We start from the raw sequence: 23,349 nt of genomic DNA on the forward strand, positions 1-23,349 counted from the left end.
ACTATCACGAAGCCAATCTTTTGGTTTGCCGCTAATGTCAGCAGTATGTGCCTTACCCTAACTTACCTGCAAGGTCTTCTAAACCTTGGAGAGGCAGGGCAACGGTCTCCAAACGCTTCTTCAGCTCATCCTTAAGGTACTGCTCCCCGATGAGTACTGAGAGCTCATTGCAAAGTGTCTGTGCCTCCTTAATCTCATGGTCCAATTGCTCCACATCAGATCGAATCTCACTGGTCTCCTCTAGTTGCTGCTTCACGGCCTCAGGTTGGGTGCTAATGGCCGCCTGGCCACTTAGTCGCTGTCCTACTGCCTTGACCTTCTCTGATAGGTCCTGGAGCAGTTCCTGGTACTGGGTGCTTTTAACAATAGCTTGATCAATTTGGCTGGAACGGGAATTGAGTTTGTCAGTCAGCTCAATCCATTTGTGGTTGATGCTCTGGAGTTCTTTCTGTACCTGGCTGGTGGATGGAGAGACATCTCCAGGGCCTGTTAGGATGCCGTGAGCCGCCTCATTCAGCTGCTCATGCTGTTGCCTGCGTGCTTCGAATTCCTTCAGCATAAACTGCAATAGAATTGACATCAAGATGTTCAGAGAAAAATGACAGATCTAAAAAGAGTGTCAAAACAAAAACTGATTTTAGATTGTGCCAACTAGGGCCAACTCCTTTCGAAAATAAACCAGAAAACTCCAAGGACCAGGCTACTAGGAAAATGTAATATCGCTTCTAACAACTGCTTAATAAAAACTTGTTTTGAAAGGGCCACTGATTGTGCCTATTCTATTTCTTTTCCTTATTTGTCCTACTCTGTTTCAACATTAGTTACTAAGGTTGGCCTTGTTTTCTGGATTGGCCCTCATCAACTTTGCCAGACAAAACCCAGGCCTCTGAATTGCAAGTCTGGAGCCCTGGGCCCAGAGCTAGCTATATTACTGGCTGGGCTTGCCATTTCAACCCTCTACACCTCTGATTTTTCAAAGTTTCTTTCTTGGAATTCCAACAGCACATACAATCTATACATTACAGCATAGCATGATTAGATAATGAACGTCTTTAAAGCAAGTAGCATGTCTTTTTACACTTTGCTATCCATTGTTTCACTCAGCAAAGTAGTTAGGGTTCAAAGTACAGGCTATGGAGTCAGACTGCCGGGTTCAAATCCTGACTCTATCACTCTTGAACTGTATATATAAGCTTAGGTCAGTTCTTAAAGTTTTCCAAATCTCAGCTTCCTCATCTATAAAATGAGCATAGAAAGTACTTATCTTGGCTGTTTTAAGGATTAAATCAGACAATTTATGGAAAGTATTCATCACTCACACAGTACATAAGTAAGACACAACTTTAAGGAATAACAGATGTGTAAATGATGAACTAAAACAGAATGTAAAAAAAAGTAAGAACGATAAACACTGATGAGAACGTGGCACTGTGAAAGCAAGAAGTAAGGATGATTAATTCTGTGGAAGATGACAAAACTGGGCGAGGGAAATCAGGAAAGCCTTCACAGAGGACACAAAGAAGGAGTTCTCCCAGTGAGCAGACAGTCAGACTGAGGAGCGGCATTACAGGTGGAGGGCCTCAGGGTAGCAAAGGCACAGAGCAGTATGAGTATGGTGTGTTCAAGGAAAAGATGAGTTACCTGGTGTGAGCTGAAACCTGGGTATATGGGAGAAGAGTGGGAAACAAGGCTGGCAAGACAAACTGGGACCAGATTGTGGAAAGCCTCATATATGACACTGAGCAGGTACTTGGACTTTGTTCAATCGGCAGCAGAGAGCCAGCGAAGTATTTTCATGTATTCAGATGTGTGAGTTCAGGAGATAATTTGGTAACTGTGTGGAGAATGCACTAGACAAAGAAACTTTAGGAGGCTGTTGCAATGGTACAGGCCTGAGATCAAACCTCCCTAAGAGAGGAGCTCTCAGAATGGAGAATTAGAACAGTAGTTCTCCAAGTATGCTCTAGGGGGCCTGAGGAGTCTCCAGGCCCTTCCAGAGGGTCTGTGAGGTCAAAATATTTTCATAGCAATACTAAGATATTATTTGCCTTTTATAATTTTTCTCTCATGAATGTTCAGTGGAGTTTTCCAGAGGCTACATGACATCTGGTATTGCAAAAGATTGAGTGCAGGATTAGATAAGAAAATGTATGAGAATATTCTATTAAGTCAGACATCAAAGAGATTTGCAAAGCCATAAAACAATACCACTCTTACTGAAGTTTTTATGTTTGGAAAATGTTATTTTTTTCATAAAGAAAAAATGTTACTTATGTTAATGTTAAATTTTACCAATGTTATTTTAAAATTAATTAATAAATACATATTTTTAAAATATTTTATTTATTCATTTATTTGTCAGTGAGAGAGAGAGAGAGTACACACAAGCAGGCAGAGAGGCAGGCAGAGGCAACGAGAGAAGCAGGCTCCTCACGGAGCAAGGAGTCCGATGTGAGACTCGATCCCAGGACCCTGGGATCATGACCTGAGCCAAAGGCAGTGGCCCACCCTGAGTCACCCAGGCGTCCCAGTAAATACATATTTTTAAATTCCTCAGTGTTTTTCTTTGTTTTTATTTTTAAGCAGGCTCCACACTCAGCATCTGTCTTGAACTCATGACCCTGAGATCAACACCTGAGTTGAGATCAAGAGTCAGATACTTAGCCAACTAAACCAACCAAGTGCCCCTTTAGTCTTTTAATACAGTAAATATTAATAGATATTAATAGCTAAACAATAGCTCTTTAGGGTCCTCAATAATTTTTTTGAAAAAGATTTTGTTTCTTTTAGAGAGAGAGAAAGAGAGGGCAGAAAGAGGGGCAGAGGGGGAGGGAGAGACAGAATCTCAAGCAGTTCTGTGCTAAGCACAAAGCCCAATGCGGGGCTCAATTTCATGACTCTGAATCAAAATCATGAGTCAGATGCTTACCTGACTGAGCTATCCAGTGCCCCTAGGGTCTTCAATAATGTTTAAGAGTATAAAAGTGTTTTGAAACCAAAGAGTCTGAAAACCACTGGAATAGAAAAATATTTATAAGTGAACTAAAGAGGACTTGATAATTAATTGGATGCAGGGGCTAGAAGAAAGGGTTCCTTCAAAAACTACTCTTAGTGGGCGCGCCTGGGTGGCTCAGTGGATTAAGCCACTGCCTTCAGCTCAGGTCATGGTCTCAGGGTCCTGGGATTGAGCCCCGCATCAGGCTCTCTGCTCAGCGGGGAGCCTGCTTCCTCCTCTCTCTCTGCCTGCCTCTCTGCCTACTTGTGATCTCTGTCTGTCAAATAAATAAATAAAATCTTTAAAAAAAAAACAACAAAAACTACTCTTAGGTCTTGATTTAGGGAACTTGGATGGTGAGAAGGAATGGAACAAGTTTGGAAGAGGATGTAGAACGAGAATATTCTCTGGTGCTTACCCAATAAAAGAAGAAGAAGAGGAGGAGGAGGAAGAGGAAGAAGAAAAAGCTCTCAGCAGGAATTCATTAGAAATGACATAATTTGACCAACCTAAATTTCTATGATGGTGGACACGTAAATCAATTTTTTTTTTGAGGTTTGAGCAACAGAAAATCTTTAAGTAAAGCCAGCAGATATAAGACATTACATTAAGCAAAATGATCACTACCATTGGGGATTAAAAGTAAAATACAATTCTACAAAGTAATCAGAAATCCCCCATTCTCACATCCACTCATCTTACTGCCTCTGTTAATGATATTAATGATACAATTATTGACTATTCACTATTGGACAGGCACTGTGATAAAGTCCTTATAAACATCTCATTTAAAAGGAGGAAAAGAACTCTGGAAGGTTAAGTGACTTGCCTAGGGTCATTTGAAACCTACTTGCTGAGAGCAGCATTCAAAACCAGGTTCATGTGACTCCAATTTCTTTGCTTAATGCAGTAAGTTTTGTGGCTCACCTGGACCTGCTGCTTTTGTGCAATTAGCATGTTGGGGTCAATAGATAGGGGCCCCAGCACCCCCATCATCAGTTCCTTCTCCATTAGCCAGGGCCGGAGCTGGGATTCTGCAGCCTGGAAGCTGGCCAGATGACTTGCAGATTCCTCCAGTTGCCTTTGCCGGGCCATGGTCACTTCGGTGGCCCTTTCCCACCGGGAATCTGTAGAGAGGAAATGAGAGAATGTGTTCCTTTAGTCTCACCAGTCACTGGCCTGATCCCTAAGTTATGTTCCTAATAAACTACAGGAAATGACCCCTGCAGCATTAGTTTAAAATTTTTAAGTTAAAAATAACCTTCAGTTAATTTTAACTAAAATAACACAGTTCTGTACTTGATTGTGGTGGTGGTTATATGAAACTACACAGCACACACACACACACACACACGGATGCAAGTCTATCTTATACTGTATTATTTTATGGCCTGTTATTTAACTCTTACTATATCATAGACATCTTTCATGCCAGTGATTTTTTTCATGCCAATAAACATTCATAATATCATTTATATATAGTTCAGTATGAACACAGAATAATTCCAGTAAATAGATTATTTCCCATTTTTCATTTTCATCACCAATGCTCTCCTTATCACAGCAGACTACCAGATTGACTTGCCCAAGAAAGCCAAACTTCTGAGACTGTTGAGTGGAACCTCTAGATTTATTTTTCCTAATCAGACTCACTCACTCCCTACCCCTATTTGGGCCTCTTGATTGCTTATGAAAATTAACTAAAAATAAGTCCTGCTTTATATGATGTGCTGAAATTCTATATTTGCTTCAAAGAGAAGCAATTTAGTGAATTTGCAACACCCCTCTGAATACTTACTGAGCTCCTCTTGCATTTCCTTCCAGTTTTCTGCTTCTTGTGAGTTGGGATATGCCATCAGTAATCCAGCCAGGGATTCCTTTACTTTTTGGATTTTGGGAGAATTCTGTTCCAATTCAGCCAGGAAGGCCTAGGAGAGAGAACATCAGGGATGCTATGAGACTTCTGCACAGGAAAGTTATGTGTGTGGAGGAAAGTACTGGAAGACTGGGCCACAATTAAAGGCTCCACTTCTGATTCTATCCGTGACTTATTTTATGATTTTAAGACACTTAACAATTCTGCTTCAATTTTTACTTTAAAATGAAAATCAGACAAGATCTAAATTTCTTTTATGTACAACATATCGGTAGAACCCAGTAAAAAGGTATTATTAATCCCATATGATAATGACGATGATGGTGATGTCAAGGACATTTATGTAGCTGGAAAAGATGGCATGCTATGTCCAATTAGAATATAAAAAATTTTGGCAAAAACATTTTTTTGATAGGACTTTCTATATGGTTTTATTTTTCCCGATAGTTTTCCTAGTCCTACATGTCAACCTTAAGAAAGAACCGTAATCACAGCTACACTTAAATATCCCCAAGAGTTGGAAAGGGGCTTTGATGAGAATGGTTTGACTTACAGCATCATAGGGAAAACAAAATCCCATTCTCAGTGAGCTGATACTTCAGAGGAGGGATATTCTCCTTCTGTAAACAGATCTGTTCTTTTCTTTTTTTAAGTTTTATTTAGGTAATGTTCACATTCAATGTGGGCCTCAAACTCACGACCCCAAGAGTCACATGCTCTTCTGACGGAGCCAATCGGGTGTGCCTGGTTTCGTTTCTGAATATTATTTATAATAATTTCTCATTTCATAGGTAAGAAAATTTTCTAGGAGAGTTTAGGCATATTAATCCTTTGAAAGGGCTCCTTGTGGCCTGGGTGGGTGGCCGTGTCCCATGTTCAGGTCCCGGGCTTGGGCAGGAACACTGGTATGACAGTGCCTTCCGCTTAGCATTTGGGATGCAACTAATGTGAACACAGTACCTTATTAGAGTCCGCTTGGGCTCTCACTGTTTCTGGCTTGGTTGGAGATGAAGAGGTATCCATGGCTTTCAGGACTTCCTCTTTTGATTCGAGCCACTGCAGCACTGAGCCAGCTTCCTTCTGAACTTCCTGCATTCGGCTGAGGACAGCCTGAAGGCTTTCCTGGCGTTCCCGAAGCACTCCCCCCAGTTTCTCGTATTTCAAGTTTACATCTGACATGTCACACTGGATCTCCGTCAGATCTAGTATCACAGAAACAAAAATCAGATTGGGAATAGCTCTCTAAGCCTCCCCATGGGCTCCTCATGCTAAATTACTCAACAGGATTAAAAGTCTCTCCTACTCCTTCTAGTGAACTAGAGATTCTATTCCTGCTAAGTCACATAAAAGTTCTTGTTTGTATATACAAAGCAAAAGAGCTTTCATTAATCTGCTTTCAGATTTTGACATTAGGTACTCAGATGTACAAATAAAATGCTAAATACACTTGGGAACTGCAGAAGTGAAGGGAGTGAAGGATTTGGGGCATTCTTCTGCCCCCCCCTTCTCCAAATAACAGAGAAATCATGGAGCCGGGAGGCTGAGGGTTAGACTAGACTACCTCTAATGTGGCTTTCTTTAGGACTCAAAGATTCACATATATCTTCTTCAAGGTCTTTCCTCACTGGTCTTATCTGGTGGTTCAATTTATTTCCTAGTACCGTATCTAACTGGCTGCCAACCCATTTAGCCTTTAGTGACCCAGCAAAGAAGCATCACAGTGGCTTCTCCCCAGATTTTTACCCTCATACCCATCCTGGCAGCAGTTCTTTCACATATACAGAAACATACACAGATGCCAATGTGAACACTGTCCTAACACATCCAACAAAGAAGCACTGTGAAATGACATTCTCACCTTTGCAGGTGTGGTATCCGTTTACACTGCCTACAGAGCTTCCTACAGAGGGCAGTATGGAACCTGAGCAGAAGGACAGGGAGACAAACAGGGCAAGACAAACGTGTTAGGAATACATACAGGCACTGAATTTGTTCTCTGGCACTCACTTTTAAGCTCAGGTATCAGGAGGTTAACACAGCACAAGACAACATACTCATGGAAAGAGACAAATCATTTTAGCTGCCAGGCAAGAGAGCATCACTCAGGTATTTTGGCTTCTTAGCAGTAGTGATTCCTAACCCGTTCTAAATGAAACCTGAATTCCCTTTCTCAATCTCTGACTTGAAATCTTTGGATCCTGCCACAATGTTGCAAAGCAAGTACTGATAAAATGACTACATCTTTATAATCTGTGCTGTCTGCCACACTTTGGAACAAGGATTTATAATAAAGCCAAAAGGTTCAACTTTAACATCAATGTCCTTCAACTTGATAAAAATGAACAATGAGTGTAATTAAGGACAGAAGGAGCAGTAGTCTTTTAATAAAGACATCCAAAATGAGTCCTTATATTGCTTCAAAAGGCAGATTCTTTGTCTTTTCTTCCATGACTTTCTGCTTTCCTTCCCCACCAGAAAACGGAAATTCTAAGCGCCAATAAACCTGACTCATAAATATTCCCATAAATTCTGCTTTAGGCCTTTGGTTCTGTTTCTAATTACCACGATTTCACCTATATTCTTCCCATGTTGATTCCTTGTATTTTAGGAGCGTCCCAAGTTAAATAAAAATCAGATCATGTAATTATAGAAATTATACAGAAATGTGAAGAATAGTCATGATATAATGTTACATTACAAGGAGTAAATAAAACTCTCATGTGCACTGATTTCACTGGAAAAGTTTATGTTAAGGTTATATATTAAAATATAGTAACTCTGAAACTTTTAAATGCTAACATTACTGTACTTTTTTTTTTTTCCTTAAGTAGGCTCCACACCCAGTGCGAAGCCCAACGCAGGGCCTGAACTCAGGACCCTGAGATTAAAACCTGAGCTGAGATCAAGAGTTGGACGCTTAACTGACCAAGTCACCCAGGCACCCCAATATTACTGTATTTTCAGTGAAAAAATGGATCAAACAAAAAGATCATATTCCACTGCAATAGGAGGATGACCAAAAGAGAAACTGGACTAGTAACTGGGAGAAGAGGGTCCTGGCCAATACCGTTGCTCACTAGGTATGTGAGCTTTAGTCTGCAGATAGACCTCAATGTCTTCTCTAGTATATGAAGATAATACTAGCTATCCTGTCAGCGCTGATGGGGTCACTGGAGAGAGGTAATGAGGGAGTGTACGTGAAAGCACTTTATAAAACAAAAAGAGCTACACAAATGTCAAGAACTGTAATATTCATGATTTTTCAGAGGTAGAACAGAACTTTGAGAGCACTCAGGTTAGTGATCTTCAAAGCAGCAAAGGAGGTGCTTTAGGGACTCTGTAAATGTTTGGTTTAGATTTAATCTTCAGAATATATTTCTGACTACTTAGAAATGGCAAGAAAACACACACGTTCGATTATGTTGAACACCACATCTTAACTCACTAGATACAACCAATGTATGCTGCTTTGGGGAGAAAATGAAATAGCTCCTGTACCTCCCCACCTACATTTAAACTTCTTTTTGAGTGTCACTGATTGGAAAAGCTGTAACTCTTTGCCAGCACTTGACAGGAGTCAAACCTACATGTGTCCACTCGTACAAAGAAAGACATCTACAGCACGTGTGTATATATTAAAGAAAGTGACAAGAAAGTCTAAGGTGCATCTACTCAGAGCAGGCTCTCATTAGGGCAGAACCATGTGGTAACAGAATTCTTAACACATCAGGTCATGATGATGTTAGGTTATAGGCAAGCTTTTGTCCTCTGTGCCAGTTTTAGGTGTTTTCTATGTTTAAGAAAAGAATGTGATTCTTCAATAAAATTCTTGGTGATTTAACTTGGAAACAAGAATTTATTACATCACTTTCAAGCTTCTAGTTCAGTTTAACTGAGGAGTATTCTGAGACTATAAAGTGAACTTTTTTTTTTCACCTTGAATCGAGTATATTTGTGTTTGAATTTAGGCTGCATCACTTACATAGTGGGTGACATCTTAGTTACTGTGCCCCCTCGGTCCCCTTCTTTCACCTGTACTAAATGTATAATTTCTACCGCATAACTCTTGAGGAAATTAATAAATGAGTAATTAATGGGAAACTGGTAAGCAATCTATAAGACAATAATACTTGAGATTATCTTTCCCATTGGGCAAAATTTACTTGAATTGCTATGGACAAATATCACTTACATTACTATCAATTATCTACAAAACTCTAGAACAGTTTAGTAAATGCACACTCAGAACCAAATAATTTCCCAAAGCCTATTAGACAATGCCTAACACTTAACTGAAAGGACACCCCATACTTTTCTGTTGTCCATTTCCAAGACTTTGACAATCTTTTCTAACACAGGTGAACTGTAAAGTGAACTTTTAAAACATTCATCATCCTTTACAACTACTTATCTGCATGACTTGTATTTTCTGAATAAAATGCAACCAAACAAAATGGGAGAAATAAATCTCACAATAAAGCTATCATCCAAAAATCCTTTGTCAAAACTTTATATTCTGGGGCCACTGGGTGGCTCAGTGGATTAATCCTCTGCCTTCAGCTCGGGTCATGATCTCGGGGTCCTGGAATCAAGCCCCTCATCAGGCTCTCTGCTCAGCGGGGAGTCTCTCTGCCTGCTGCTCTGCCTACTTGTGATCTCTCTCTGTGTCAAATAAATAAATAAAATCTTAAAAAGAAAAAAACTTTATATTCCCTAAGATAGTCTTAATGTTTTTACTGATGAATTTCATAATAGATAAAGTGCTATAAATTTTCTTATAAGGGAAATTTATGCCAACAAAATATCATTTGTATCTGTTTTATGTAGTAGAGTTCTATTTGAGATTATTTTAAAAAATATTTTAGTGTTTTAAAATGTTTGAAAAACCAATGCTCTAGTCTAGGAGTCAAAAAACTATCCTGCCCAAATCTGGCCCTCTGCCTATTTCTGTATATAAAGTTTTATTTGAACACAGCCACATCCGTTCACTTGTATATTGTCTATGACTGTTTCTGTGCTCCAGTAGTAGTGATGTGTAGTGTGACAGAGCCCATGTGGCTCACAGCCTTAAATATTTACTATATGGCTCTTTACCGAAAAAGCTTGCTGACTCCTGATGTAGTCACACACTAGTAAGTCCCTGAATTTAGAGGTTTCATGTGTTGCAATATAAGAATCACCAATTCCCTGAAATGTTGTCATTTCTGGGTAGTTCCAAGAGTTCTTCAAACTTCAACAGAAAAGTGGCTGTTCTCAGGAGGAAAAAATAAACTTTTGCCCTACGACTGAAGTGATTCGTAGGTGTACACTAACACAGTCTGGCAATAAAACCTATGAGATGCCAATTAAAAAACCAGAAAGTGACTGTAAGCTCATAGGGATTTTGTTTGAAAGACTTAATTTGCAACCAGAGATTATTCATACATCTGGGCACAATCTTTGTATTCACTTCCAGGAAGTGTGGCAGTCTTTGGTAGACCAACACTGACTCCTAAATACCTAGTTTCTCTCAAGATATCTTGCTTATACTCTCCAGGGCTGACTCTAGTTTAAAGATGATACATAGCCATCCATTTCCACGTTTAAAAAAAAGAAACTTGCCGAGATGGAAATCTTATTTTAATCCTTCTCTGTTCATTTAGGCCAACTAGTCCCTTAACTTTTTCCCATCATAGGAAGGAATTCTGCAAAGTGGAGCAAAGTTATATAGCAAATAGGGAACAGATCAGGTTGAGGGGGAAGACTGCTTGTGGATCGCTCCCCTTCATTCTCATATCAACCTTGATTCTGACTTTTATTAAATAAGGGGTCATAACCAAAGGCCAACAGTCAAAGGGAAGAATGATGTTTATTTACTGCATTTTTAAGAGCCTATACTCACCTGTCTTGGCTTGGGAATCGGGTGCTGTGATCTCCATGATGAGATTTTCTAAGGAAGTGCCTTTGCAGTTGATTTCTTCCACCAAACTTCCTTTACTGGCCCAGTCATCTAGAAGACCCTGTTAACATAACAGCTAAATGTAAGTGACATCTGTGGATATTCCTCTCATCAGTAGGGACACCTGCTCTCGTACATATACCCCCTAAACTTTTGTTAAGCATTAAGTGACCACCCTTGTGTATTCAGCCACTGCAAGATCTTGGTTTAACCAGCCATGATGTGAAAGAACGATATCCTGGAATATTCAGGATCTTCCCACTCATTCATTCATTCATTCATCAATTATTTATCAAGCCTTACTGTAGGCTAGGCATCATGCCTAATACTGAGGATACAAAATGGGATTATGGCACAGTTCCTAAAACTAAGAAGTCAGATTATCAATTGAATTATAATGCGATAAATGCTATTACAGAAATACAGTCAGTAAACCCTGAGAGCAAGAGAGGAGACACATCTAACTCTGCCTAGAGGGAGGGCAGCTTTGAGTGAAGAATAACGTAGTAAGAGGGAATGGCATGCATGTAAAGAATAGAAAGGAAATGGCAAATGGAGAGTAAAATGTGGAGCTAGATATTGAGATGTAGAGAAACACACAGAATCACATAGGCTACACTTTGCATTTTCAAGGTAACTTTTATATTGCTCTTAAAGCTGGAGCTCTCATTACCATAGAAAACCATTAGGAAACAAAGGCATCTGAGTAACTAGGTCATATTGTCTCTAGATGTGGATCGCCTGTCACAGAAGTAGAATTCCACTAATTCCAAAGCAGGGGCACCTTCTTAGCCTTGAATCCCTTCCTCCACACTGAATTTCCCTGACAATCTACTTAGTTTGTTTTTTACTTTAAGCTGCCCAGCAGCAGAGAAAGAGCCATGCTCATGCTTCCTAACTGCAAACCGAGCCTTGTGAATTCACAACTGTCAATTACTTTATTAATCACTCTAGATTCCAAAGAGCCACAGTTCCCAAACCAGGCATCGACTCACAGGGTATTTTAAATTTTTGAGGGAAGTACAGTGACATCTGTTGGACACCATGTGAACAACCACTATGAAGTTATTGAGACCTAATCAGGTAGCAAGTGAGACTTTTTAGTTTTTTCTTTCTTTCTTTTCTCTTTTTTGCCTTGAGGTACCCTGAATAATTTCTTGAAGCACTAAGGACACTGTGAACCTAGAAATGGGGAAGCCTCTGCCCTAGGGGATTCCTCACAGCAAATGCTCCTGGCACTCCCTCTGTGAAAGCAACCAAACTCTTTCTCTGTCATCTGGCTGAAAATAAATCCTGCTTTACTAAGCAAATAAGGAGAATGCACAAGCAGTAGCTGGAGGTAGATATGGCTTGATTTCAACAAAAAGAAGAGATGTGTTAGAGGCGCAAGCAGAGGCTGAATGACTCTGAATCAAAGAAGGAATTCTGCCAGGAATGGGAGAAAAGTTGATCCTACTCTGGAAGGTACCATCCAACCAGCTGATTCTAACTTTTCCTTTCTTAGCTGTAGAGCTAGTTCTTCTTTCCTCAATTTCCTGATCATGCAACCGGTCACTTGCTCATACATTACTTTCTAATTCTCAAACACACAGGAAGAGTGTAAGCTTCTCAAGGACTGGACTTCAACAACTATCTTTTTTATGACTCACCACAGCAGGAGAGACATCTGAAAAACAGCTGAAACCTAATAGATCTTTTCCCAGATTACTTTTTTGGTTTTGGTTTTTAAATAGGAGACATTTTGGTGCTCAGTGCTTGGGTAGGGGTAGGTGTGAATCACATAAAGAAAATGGAAGGATTTCTATCAAATAAATAAATAAAATCTTAAAAAAAAAAAAAAGAAAGAAAATGGAAGGATTTCTATTCTGATGCAGAAGGATAACTTGGACTTGTCACATCACTTCCCTGGCCACACTTCCCTTCCAAACTGCTATCTAGCCTGGCTCCTGGAGCTGTTTGTTCACCTACCTTCAGGTGTTCAATCTGCTTTTCCAGCTCTTTCATACTCATAAAAGTCTCTGCAGGTGGAATATTCCCTTCAGTTTCCTTCAGCCATTTTTGGAAGGTCCTAACCAGCTTCCGAAATTCATCCAATTGCTCCCGACAAGATGACGCATCTTCCTCTCTGTCAACAACATCGAAGGCATTTTGTTACTTGCCAGACTAAGCTTCATAAAGATGCCAAGTTGATCTAAAACTACACTCATCCTGGGACTCCAAGCATCTTTCCTTACAGGGCCTGTTCTTTTCCATAATCTGTTCCACAGCAGCTTTGGCTAAATCAGCACATACAATGTAGGAGAACAACAAACTAAGGAATCTGTTGCCCTTGTTTGGACATTTCTGGGGAGAGGAGTCTTCAATCTTACTCCAGGCTAAAGTGAAAGTGAGAGAAATGAAAAGGAGCCTGCTATTTAGGTGCAATGATACAATGGAAAGAATGTAGGCTTTGGATCTGAAGTCCAGCTCTGTCACTTTTTAGGTAGTTGACTCTTTCAAGGCCTAATTCATATGCTAATCCCGTTAGCAAACAAAATGCTGAAATGGAGGCTCAGAGAAGTTAGATTTAGCACGCTAAGGGCTCCTGGGTGGCTCAGTTGGTTAAGCTCAGGTCATGATCCCAGAGTCCTGGGATTGAGCACATCAGGCTCTCTGCTCAGTGGGGAGCCTGCTTCTCTCTCTCCCCTCTGCTCATTCTCTATTTCCCTAGAGATAGAGATAAATAAATGAAATCTTTGGGGGAAAAAAAAGCATACAAATGGGTAAAATGAGCCAAGGACAAAGGAGAATTCTATTTCAAAATTAAATGTTGGAAGTGGCCACATCTATCAAACTTGAAGCCAGAGATCCTGGTTCTTCCTACAGCTAAATGGCCCTGAATACAGAGAAAGAACAAGTTTTCCTGGCCTCTGTCCCCCTTCTCTCCACTAAGTAACCTGGGGCTTACAGTGTTGTTTTGAGCAACTGCATTCCTCCAGTCACTTTCCTCGGGCAGTCACTTGCCAAATCAAGATTATATATGGCTAAACCAAGAGAGGAAGTCTTACCAAGCTCCTAAACCCATGTGAGGTTTTCTAATGCAATCATGGCATTTCAACAGTCAGCAGATAATCTGAAATCAGCCACCTCTGTCATATATTCCCATGTTTCCCTTAAAAGAAGAATCCAGACTCTCCTCCAAAACAACTTAAATGTGGTCAAAGCAAGCAGAAAGAGAACCAATATAACTATTAATTACATCTGGAAAGTCTCCTCCAATTTTTCTCTTTATTTCAAATTCTGTCACAATCCCACTTGCTGTCTCACATTTATTCTGTTAGGTCCAGGTGATCTGGGCTATTGACTGTACAGAGGGAAACTGAGCCCCATTACTGAGAAGGAATTCATGATTTAGTAATAGAAAACCACTAAGCACCAAGTAGATTAAATAGCTTTGCCTAAAAGAGGCACTTTCCAATCTCCTGCAACTCAGTAGCAGACTTCCTGATGCCATCTTTTCTACTAAAGGAAGAAGAGAAAATCATTTTATTCAATAGCAAAAAAAAATGAGCTTCCCCAATTGACCAATATATGAAAACTCACCTTTCTTTAACTGTCTTCTGTAGCTCTGTAAAGTCCTTTCTGAGGTTCTGCACCCTGTCCTGGTGCAGGGATAGGTCCAGTGCAAAGCCACAGGAGCTCAGTTCTGTGACCAGGTGCTCAAGAGTCTCAAGGTTCTCCTGTTGATCTTCCATTTCTGAACTGAGCTCCTGTTAAGCAAACAGGAAAATGTACTAAATCCCTGTTCGTTATAAACAAATACACTCTAAAAAAATAGATATCTATATTAAATCGGAGGCAAGTCCCCCCTAATCTGTAGGACAAGAGGGAACAAGAAAAGAGGCATGCTCACTGGGTCAACTACTAGATCAAAGCAATAAATACAGAGAATTTTTCCAGGCCACCTGAAAGTGGCTAGGAATTGAAAATGAATATTGTCTCCTTTATTATTTTTTAAAAAGATTTTATTTATTTACTTGGCAGATAGAGAGAGACAGTGAGAGAGGGAACACAAGCAGGGGGAGTAGAAGAGGGAGAAGCAGGCTTCCTGCTGAGCAGGGAGTCTGACGTGGGGTTCAATCCCAGGACCCTGGGATCATGACCTGAGCCGAAGGCAGGCACTTAACAACTGAGCCACCCAGGCACCCCAGAATATTGTCTCTTTTAAACAAATGTTCAAAGATTTGGGAGGCAGCATGACAGAATGAAAAGAACGGAGGTTTCTGGAGTCAAAAAGACTTCTGAAAATCAATCACGGCTTTGCTACTTCTAGCTTATGATCTTAAACTACAAAATTTCTCTAAGCTTCTATAGCCTACCTCTTCTGTAAAACAGGGCAAACATACACTCTCCACTATTATTTAACTCTGTATTCAAGATAATAGCCAATGCAATTAGGTAAGAGAAAATAATCTGTGGCATACAAATTGGAAGAGGTAAGACTATATTTGCAGATTATATGGAAGTATACTTGTAAAACCCAAGAGAATCAATAATACAATTAAACAATGAGGTAATCCAATAAGGTAGCAGGATATAAAACCAACATATAAAATCAAGAGTGGAAACTTCATTTACAATAACAGCATAAAAGGTACAATTTTAAGAACCAACTAACAAGAAACATGCAAAACCCTTATGAATAAAACCTTAAAATATTTGACAGACACAAGCACACCTCAATAAATGGAAAGACATTCACAAAGATGTGTGTGTGTGCCTATGTATGTGTGCATATATGCATGTGTGAATAAATAAATTTAACATGATCCAAATAAAAATACCAATTTTTCAAAAAAAAAACAAACCAATTTCCCCCTATGATTAATAAAGTTGATTTTATTTTATTTTATTTTATTTACTTATTTGACAGACAGAGACCACAAGTAGGCAGAGAGGCAGGCAGAGAGAGGAAGGGAAGCAGGCTCCCTGCCAAGCAGAGAGGCTGACACGGGGCTCGGTCCCAGGACCCTGGGATCATGACCTGAGCTGAAGGCAGAGGCTTTAACCCACTGAGCCACCCAGGCACCCCAATAAAGTTGATTTTAAAGTTCACATGGAAAAATAAATGTACAGTTACTGGTGTGAAAATCCTGAAAGAAAAAGATAGAGAGAGAGACTAGCCCTCCTAGTTAGTAAAATATACCATGAAGGCTCTAGAATAAAAAATAGCATGCTATATGGTTCATTAACAGACAGACCAACAAAGCAGAACAGAAAATCCAGAAACAGACCTGAGTCCACATGGACATTCTATATCTGATAAAGATGACTTCTCAAATCACTGGGGAAAAGATGGGTTTTTCAAAGAAATGATACTGGGAATAACTAGAGAGACCTTCAGAAAAAGAACTTAGATTCATACTGTGCACTCTATCTCAGAATGAACTTGAAATGTTAAAAGATTCAAATGTAAATGAAAGAAAGAAATGATTTGAATTCTAGAAGCAAGCATGGGTGAATTCCTTCAAACCGGGGTGTGGTAAAAGACTTTAAAAAAACACATGTTCAATAAAAAGTGATAAAATCTACTATGTAAACATTTAAAAGCCTTTTACATGGCCAAAACCCCTATAAGCAGAGACAAAAGACAACTGTGAAAAAAGATTTTCAATATATCACACATAAAGAACCAATCTCCCTAATATAAAACTCTTGCAAATTGAAAGAAGAAAAGAACAAAACAAACTCCTGACAGAAAATAGTAAAGGCCATGAACCAAGAGTTGACAAATAAATGTCTCTTAAATGTATAAAAATATACTCAACTTCATCAGAGAAGAAATAAAAATAAAAGCCACATTGAAATATTATGTTGTATCAATCAGATTAATAGGAACTCAAATGCTGTTCTGCTGGTGAGGCTGCAGGGGAAACAGGTACTTTCATGGATTGTTGGTGGGAATGTAAAATGGTGAAATCCTGACAGACTGGGATCTAGGTGAGAAGGATGCTGGTACCATTCCTTCTACTTTTCTGTACATCTAAAATTCTCAAAACAAAACTCAAAAGGATAGCAAACCAAAGTATGAGATCCCACTTTAATACGGAGAAAGTTAGTTGGATAATCCCAAGGCACCAATGTGGGGACATAGGAATGCTGAGGTCCTACAGGTGGCAATGTGGGCACCTGGAGCCAAGGTGGCCACTCCTTGGTCAAATTAAGTATAGGCATACACTCTGACCTACAATCCTACTCCTGCACATGTCTCTGTATCTGTAGTAGGTAAGACTCTTTGTCAAACATTTCTAACTGCACTTACTAGGTATACGGTAGGAACACATTTCTCCACTCCCTTGAAAGCCAGGTGTGAAACCTGCTTTAACACATGAAATGAAAATGGATTTGATATGCCCTCTCCCTGCTGCAGCAGTAGTCATGAAGGTGCAGGGCAGGATAAAGTCAGCAATGACTTGATCCCTGAGTGACCATGATGAGCTAAATAGCCCCATTGATCTGGGCTGAACATGCAGAATGTGTAAAAAATAAATCTAGGGTGTTTTTTAAAAAATGGACAAACAGTATCTAGTTTACAGGGTGGTTATGATAAATTTTTTTTTTAAGATTTTATTTATTTATTTGAAAGGGAGAGTGAGAGAGCATGTGCACGAGCGGGGGGAGCTACAGGCAGAGGCAGAAGGAGAAGAAGACTCCCCACTGAGCAGGAAGCCTAATGCGGGGCTCGATCCCAGGACCCTCAGATCATGACCTGAGCCACAGGCAGATGCTCAACCAATTGAGCGACCCACGCGCCCCTGGTTGTGAGCTCTTTAAGAGAATGTAGGTAGAGTTTCTGTGACTGACTGACATACTATGTACTCCGTGATTGCTGGTCCCCTCCTTGCCCTTCTTTTCTCTTTGTTCTCCCACTGTGGCAGATACAGTCTCACCTGGATCTGCTGGAAGAAGTGCGCAATATCTTGATCTGGCTGATTTCCAGAAGCTAGCATCCGGCTTTTGCTTTCCATGAATTGCTGCAGCTTATCAGAGAGATGTTCAAACATCTCCGCCTGGGGCAGAAGCTTCTTCAGGGAGCTCTCCTTTTCTTGCTGCCGGAGACAGAGCTGTTCGAAGAGCTGGCTCACCTCTGCCAGTTTGCCCTGCAGCATGGCAGCTGTGGCACTGTCTGCTGTCTCCATGAATCGCGTCACCATCTCACGGGTGGCCTCCAAGCTGCTCTTCTGCCGAGCAATGTCCTGCTTCAATTTCTGTCACCAAAAAATGTGTCGGTCAGCTCCTGGCTCACTTATCCTAGGATATTCAAGCCACAAACCAATAATTTTCTAGTAATTTCAGGCTCACCTGCTCAAGGAAGGCAGGACTACAAATGACTGAGCCTCTGGAATACAAACATCTATCCCCTTAGTTCCCCACTGCATTCCATTAATGACTTCGCTGAGCCACTCTTCCTCAAGCTTAAATGGTTTAGAAATTGGGTAGAAATATCTTTACGTGGATTAGTCATCATCTCTAAGTCTTGTTAGAGGATTCATGGAAATGAATTCTTTTCCTGATACTTTTTCAAAATGATGTAATCACGGAACATAGCAAATACGCCGTTGACGCTAACTCTTGGGCCTAGGTCTCACCATATTAGTGGCCAGGGCTTCCTGGATGACTCCCAGGGACAGGGACGCCACTTGCTCCTCTTCCAGGTTTTGTTCAACTTCCCTGATGGACTGCAACAAGCTCTCCAGGCTTTCTTGGACACTCTGAGATTGGGCAATCGCCTTCTGCAGCAGAGCAGAGCGCTCAGCCAGGCTACTCGACAGGCTTTGAAAACGGCTGAGTATGGAATCTGGAAAACCAAGGCCATGAGAAGAGAGCGGAGACTATTTTTATGTTGTGCTTTTAAAAACAACATATATAAATCACACGTGTTAGTTACAATAATAACAGACATTAAGACAAATAGAAGGGATAAGCTTAAAGTGCATTTGTATTTGAGCCAAATTCACAAAGCATCATTTAGCCCCTACCAAGTGCCAGAAATTGTGCTGGATGCTGAGGACTGAAGATAATTAAGGTAAGTCCCTGGCTTCTATAAACTTAAGACTGTAAACATTCAGCATAGGCAGAAAAGGGTACATCACAACTAGCCATAAAAATAAAACTGCAAGTGCTATACTGACGCTAAGAGTAATGTACTAGAGAAGGCTGAAAGGAGAATGATTCTTTCTTATCTTTTATTTCTTTTGGGGGTTGGAGGTGGTGGCCAGGACTTTACAAAGGAAGTAACCGCTCAGGTACATCTAGAAGCTTGAGCAAGATTTCATCACACATGCTAAGCTCTCAATAAATGTTAGCAGCTGAATCACAGGGAAAACGTCAGGGGTAAAGTAATGAAGAAATGACTAGTTTACTTGGGAAAGGAAAGAAGCAGGGCATGGCTAGAGGGCAGCATGCCTGGGGAAAGGGGCTGAAACCAGATTTCAAAGATCTTCAATGGTACAAGAACAAAGTTCGCTGAACAGTAAGCTCTTGCTGTTTATGTCCCTAGCCCCTAGCCAGCACCACACATACTTGTACAATACAGTCTGATGTATTACAAAACAGTGGCATGCACGAGAATTAAGGGAGTGTTCTTGCTATTGCTGCTTCATACCTGTAGTTTCTTGAACATGTTTGCAGTCTGGGGCTGGCTCGCCTTCAATTTCCATGAGGTCATGAGCTACTTTTTGGAGCTTTTCTACAGGGACTTGGTGCTCAGCTAATTCCTCCTGCAACTGCTGCTTGTCCATGAAAAAGGCCAAAAGTAAAACCTCTGAGTAATCAAAGCTGGGTCTAGGAACCAAGGGCTACTTAGCATAGTGTTACTATGAATATTCTACAAAGAATACTTCTGTTTATTCGTACCCACAGATGTTAGAATTAAGTGTTTAAGAATCAGATCTGGTCCAAGGCATCCCAACCACTACCTTTATGAGTATTTGCTTTATTTCGGGGTACTCTACCCATCTGGTAGAACAGCCTGCGCCCTGGCCTACCTTTGTAGTTGCAAGCTGCTGTTGCAGAACGCCAGGGTCTGAGGCAACAGTATCTGAAAGGAGCTTCTCCACACTGGCCTCACAGGCCTGCATCCAAGCCTTCAGGCTGTCGGTACAGCTCTGGAACTGCTGGTACTGGCCTAGGAGCATATTCAGGTGAGAGCCCAATCGTGTACACTGTGCCAGAGAAAAAAGGGAGAGCAGGCTTATGCAAGGTCCGGCTAAAGACAGCAGCTTCCTAGGCACGGTCCAAAGAAAAGTCTGGCCTTGGGTGCCTGGGTGGCTCAGCTGGTTAAGCAAAACTGCCTTCAGCTCAGGTCATGATCCCAGAGTCCGGGGATTGAGCCCCACATCAGGCTCCCAGCTCCACGGAGAGCCTGCGTCTCCCTCTGACCTTCTCCCCTCTCACGCTCTCTCTCAAATAAATAAATAAAATCTTTAAAAAAAAAAAAAAAAGAAAGAAAAGAAAAGTCTGGCCTTGTTACAGGATCTCACTCTAACCACAGTGAAGGTTAGCACCGAGGCCTCCAGGAACAGATGAGTAGCAACCATCTCCGAAAGTTGGGCCTTTGTTGTTTGATCCATACTTTTCATCCCAACTTTATATTATATACCCACAAAGACTAAGTGAGGTGTAGGGCAAGCCACCAAAGAACTACACATCAGGTTGCAGGCTAAGGTAGGAAGGGACTGGGAGGTAGAGTGCTCCTTTTGGCTAGGTTAGAGATGTTGGCAAAGTGCAGAAGACAGGTAAGAACTGAATGGATTCTACAGTTTGGGAGCTAACAGGAGTTCTTTGATAGGGAGGAAGGCAAGGATGTACCCTAGATGCTCTGTGCAGGAATACAGACTGTCTACGTGGTTCCAGCTTCCCCTGTACTGTGTCTCTAGGGAGCCCACATCTGCTGGTCAGGGTACAGGAGGGCGAGCACCTCCACCTTCCTTACCAGAGTGACATACCCCTGATACTGCTGGGGTCAGGCATTAACCCATGGGCCTCCACATTTTGCATTTTTGCAGAGCTCATAAAGACATTCTTCCTGTGGTCAATATACAATTCAGCTCACTCACTGTGTCCTAAGGTTCTTATCCTAAGCCCCAGCAACTACCCACTGTTGTGTGAGGGCTCCCATGACCACCCCCCCCAGAGGCTGTCAGGACTCTCACGGTACCTTTGAATGGAGAGCAGTGTATCTTTCTGTTGCATCCTTCAGCTTGCCCTTCACTAAGGCTCCAGTGGCTGATGTTTCTCTGCCTTCCTCAAAGCTGTTTTCTGTGTCCAAGACTTTCTGCCCTGAGATAGTCACAAATCTTAAGTCTCCTTTGTGGGAAATGACATCCTCTGAGAAGCTCCCCTGCCGCTTTAGCAGGGAGGGAAGGGCTTCGGGGCAGCTGCCTCCCTTGTGCATGTTCTCCAGCTCTCTCTCGGACCGCTCCAGCCAGTTCTCAAACTCTTGATGGTCCTGTAGGAACTTCTGCAGCTCGTCCCGTAGTGTCTGAGCCTGCTTCAGCTCTGCCTCTGACTGGGCCAGGGAAGTCGCATACTGCCCCTTTAGCTCTCCTAGCTTGTCCTGTAGCACCTGGCGTTCCTCAGGCGTGAGATTGTGGCCATGCTGGTCCAGGAAGGCCTGAGCTGACTGGGTGGCCAGGATGAAATTTTGCTGCTGAGACAGCAATTCTTGGTGACGGGCCTGGCAAAAAAATTCCCCCCAAAGAATGATCAGTAGGGATACCACAAAAATTCGGTTATGTCTACAGTTAGAAGTAGAGATCTCAATAGGCCACTTTTCCAGATGGTCAAAAATCAGTATCTCTCAATATCTCTCACTTTCTAAGCATTATGCCATATACTAGTCCCAGCTGAACTGATACATGTAGGATCTTAGGGTTTTCTAAGAGACTTCACATATAATATCTCAAGTGATTTGGGGCACAAATGGCAATATAAGCAGACAATATCTATGTATGTTACATGTCTTGACTAAGGTCATACAGGCAGTTAAGGGACAAACTAAGTCTAGAATCTGGCTCTCTTCACTAAACCATTCTAAGTCTAAGAGAAGGCACAAGTGGCCAGCTCATAACTACCCATATTAATGGAAGGGGAGAGTAAGTTGGATAAGCCAAACATGACAATATAAAAATTACAACTACTTAGCTGTAAAGTCTCCATTAGCTGTGAAATATCCCTGAACACTGTCCAACTAGGAAAGTTCTTAGAAAATTAATCCTTTAAAGAAACAGTGAGAGTAAACTGTATTTCTGGAGCATAGGTAATTTGTATTTTTTATTTGTATGTGCTTTGTCTATGTGCTTACACATGGACCTTTTTTCTATTTCAATGGAATGTAAGTTATTTTAGGGAGTTGTGGTTGTTTTGTTTTGTTTCTTAAAATGTTCTTCCTGAGTCTAGAGGTGCCTGGGTGGCTCAGTTAAGTAACTGACTTTTGATTTTGGCTCAGGTTATGATCTTAGCTCAGGTCATGATCTCGGCTCACGTCATGATCTTCAGGTCATGGGACTCCACACTCAGCAGGGAGTCTACTGGAGGTTCTCTCTCCCTCTCCCTCTGCCCCTCCCCCACCTTGTATGCAAGCTTCTCTCCCCCCAATAAATAAATAAATTTTTAAATAAAACAAAATAAAATGTTCTTCCTGAGTCTTAATAGACAATAGTGGGGATTCAGTCAGTATTCTTGCCTATCTATACCGTTTATGCAACTTCCTAGATCAGGACAATAGCCTAATTTTTTCCAGAACACTGTCCAGTTTCAACCTGTATCAGCAACCTATAGCATCAGCTTCCAACATTATCTCAGGGAAGCTAGGGTGACAAATTTTTCCTTCTCAAATAGATAGTAAGGGGTAGTACCATAGCTTGTCTGTACACCCCCCAGGTGTTTCCATTCTCATCCACCCACAAGTAAGGCATTCTCCTTCCTAGGATGGAGATGCTCCCTGGTCAGGCTGACTATTGCCAGCAGTCCTGAGACAATAGGACCATCTCTGCTCTGTGCTGTTATGACTGCCACAGCTTTGGGGGACACCCTACAGTGGATCTCTAAGCATAACAGCAGCATGCAAGAGGGCAAAATCCTATTAATACAAAACAAAGCAATGACATAGGCTATTCAGTAGAAGCATTCTAACTAAGCCAGATTTTCTTTGCTATAAAGGTGTCACTACTAAATAGGTGATCCATGTGTTTTCTAATTTCCCTAAACATATTGTTTTTCAATCATGTAATAAAGTATGCCTGCATATGCCAGTTAATATCCTAGAAGACAGTTCCTCTGGTTGGTTCACTGGTTTATCTCCAATGCCTGACATACAGCAGGTGCTCGATATTTGCTGAATAATGAATACACGGGTAGAGATAAAGAGCGAGTAAGGAATGGTTTCTTGAGGGTGACAGGAAACCATTAAAAAAAGGGTTAATCGGGGCGCCTGGGTGGCTCAGTGGGTTAAAGCCTCTGCATTCAGCTCAGGTCATGATCCCAGGGTCCTGGGATCGA

General features: G+C 41.2%; 1 protein-coding gene across 1 annotated transcript in view; it reads right to left on the minus strand.

Annotated features, from left to right (window-relative positions):
• The window catches only part of MACF1 (microtubule actin crosslinking factor 1), a 325,960-nt gene that overhangs the window by 86,696 nt on the left and 215,915 nt on the right, over positions 1–23,349 (minus strand). The window contains exons 44-56 of the mRNA XM_080800760.1: positions 21,008–21,526; positions 19,836–20,012; positions 19,454–19,577; positions 18,438–18,646; positions 17,739–18,056; positions 14,392–14,558; positions 12,778–12,934; positions 10,753–10,870; positions 6,730–6,792; positions 5,832–6,073; positions 4,794–4,923; positions 3,923–4,122; positions 67–562 (exon numbers count right to left, since the gene is read on the minus strand). Of these exons, the coding sequence (XP_080656886.1) occupies positions 67–562; positions 3,923–4,122; positions 4,794–4,923; positions 5,832–6,073; positions 6,730–6,792; positions 10,753–10,870; positions 12,778–12,934; positions 14,392–14,558; positions 17,739–18,056; positions 18,438–18,646; positions 19,454–19,577; positions 19,836–20,012; positions 21,008–21,526 (2,920 nt within the window). The remainder of the gene's footprint in view (positions 1–66; positions 563–3,922; positions 4,123–4,793; positions 4,924–5,831; positions 6,074–6,729; positions 6,793–10,752; positions 10,871–12,777; positions 12,935–14,391; positions 14,559–17,738; positions 18,057–18,437; positions 18,647–19,453; positions 19,578–19,835; positions 20,013–21,007; positions 21,527–23,349) is intronic.

Source organism: Martes martes (assembly GCF_963455335.1).
Source record: "Martes martes genome assembly, chromosome: 4".
NCBI lineage: Eukaryota > Metazoa > Chordata > Mammalia > Carnivora > Mustelidae > Martes > Martes martes.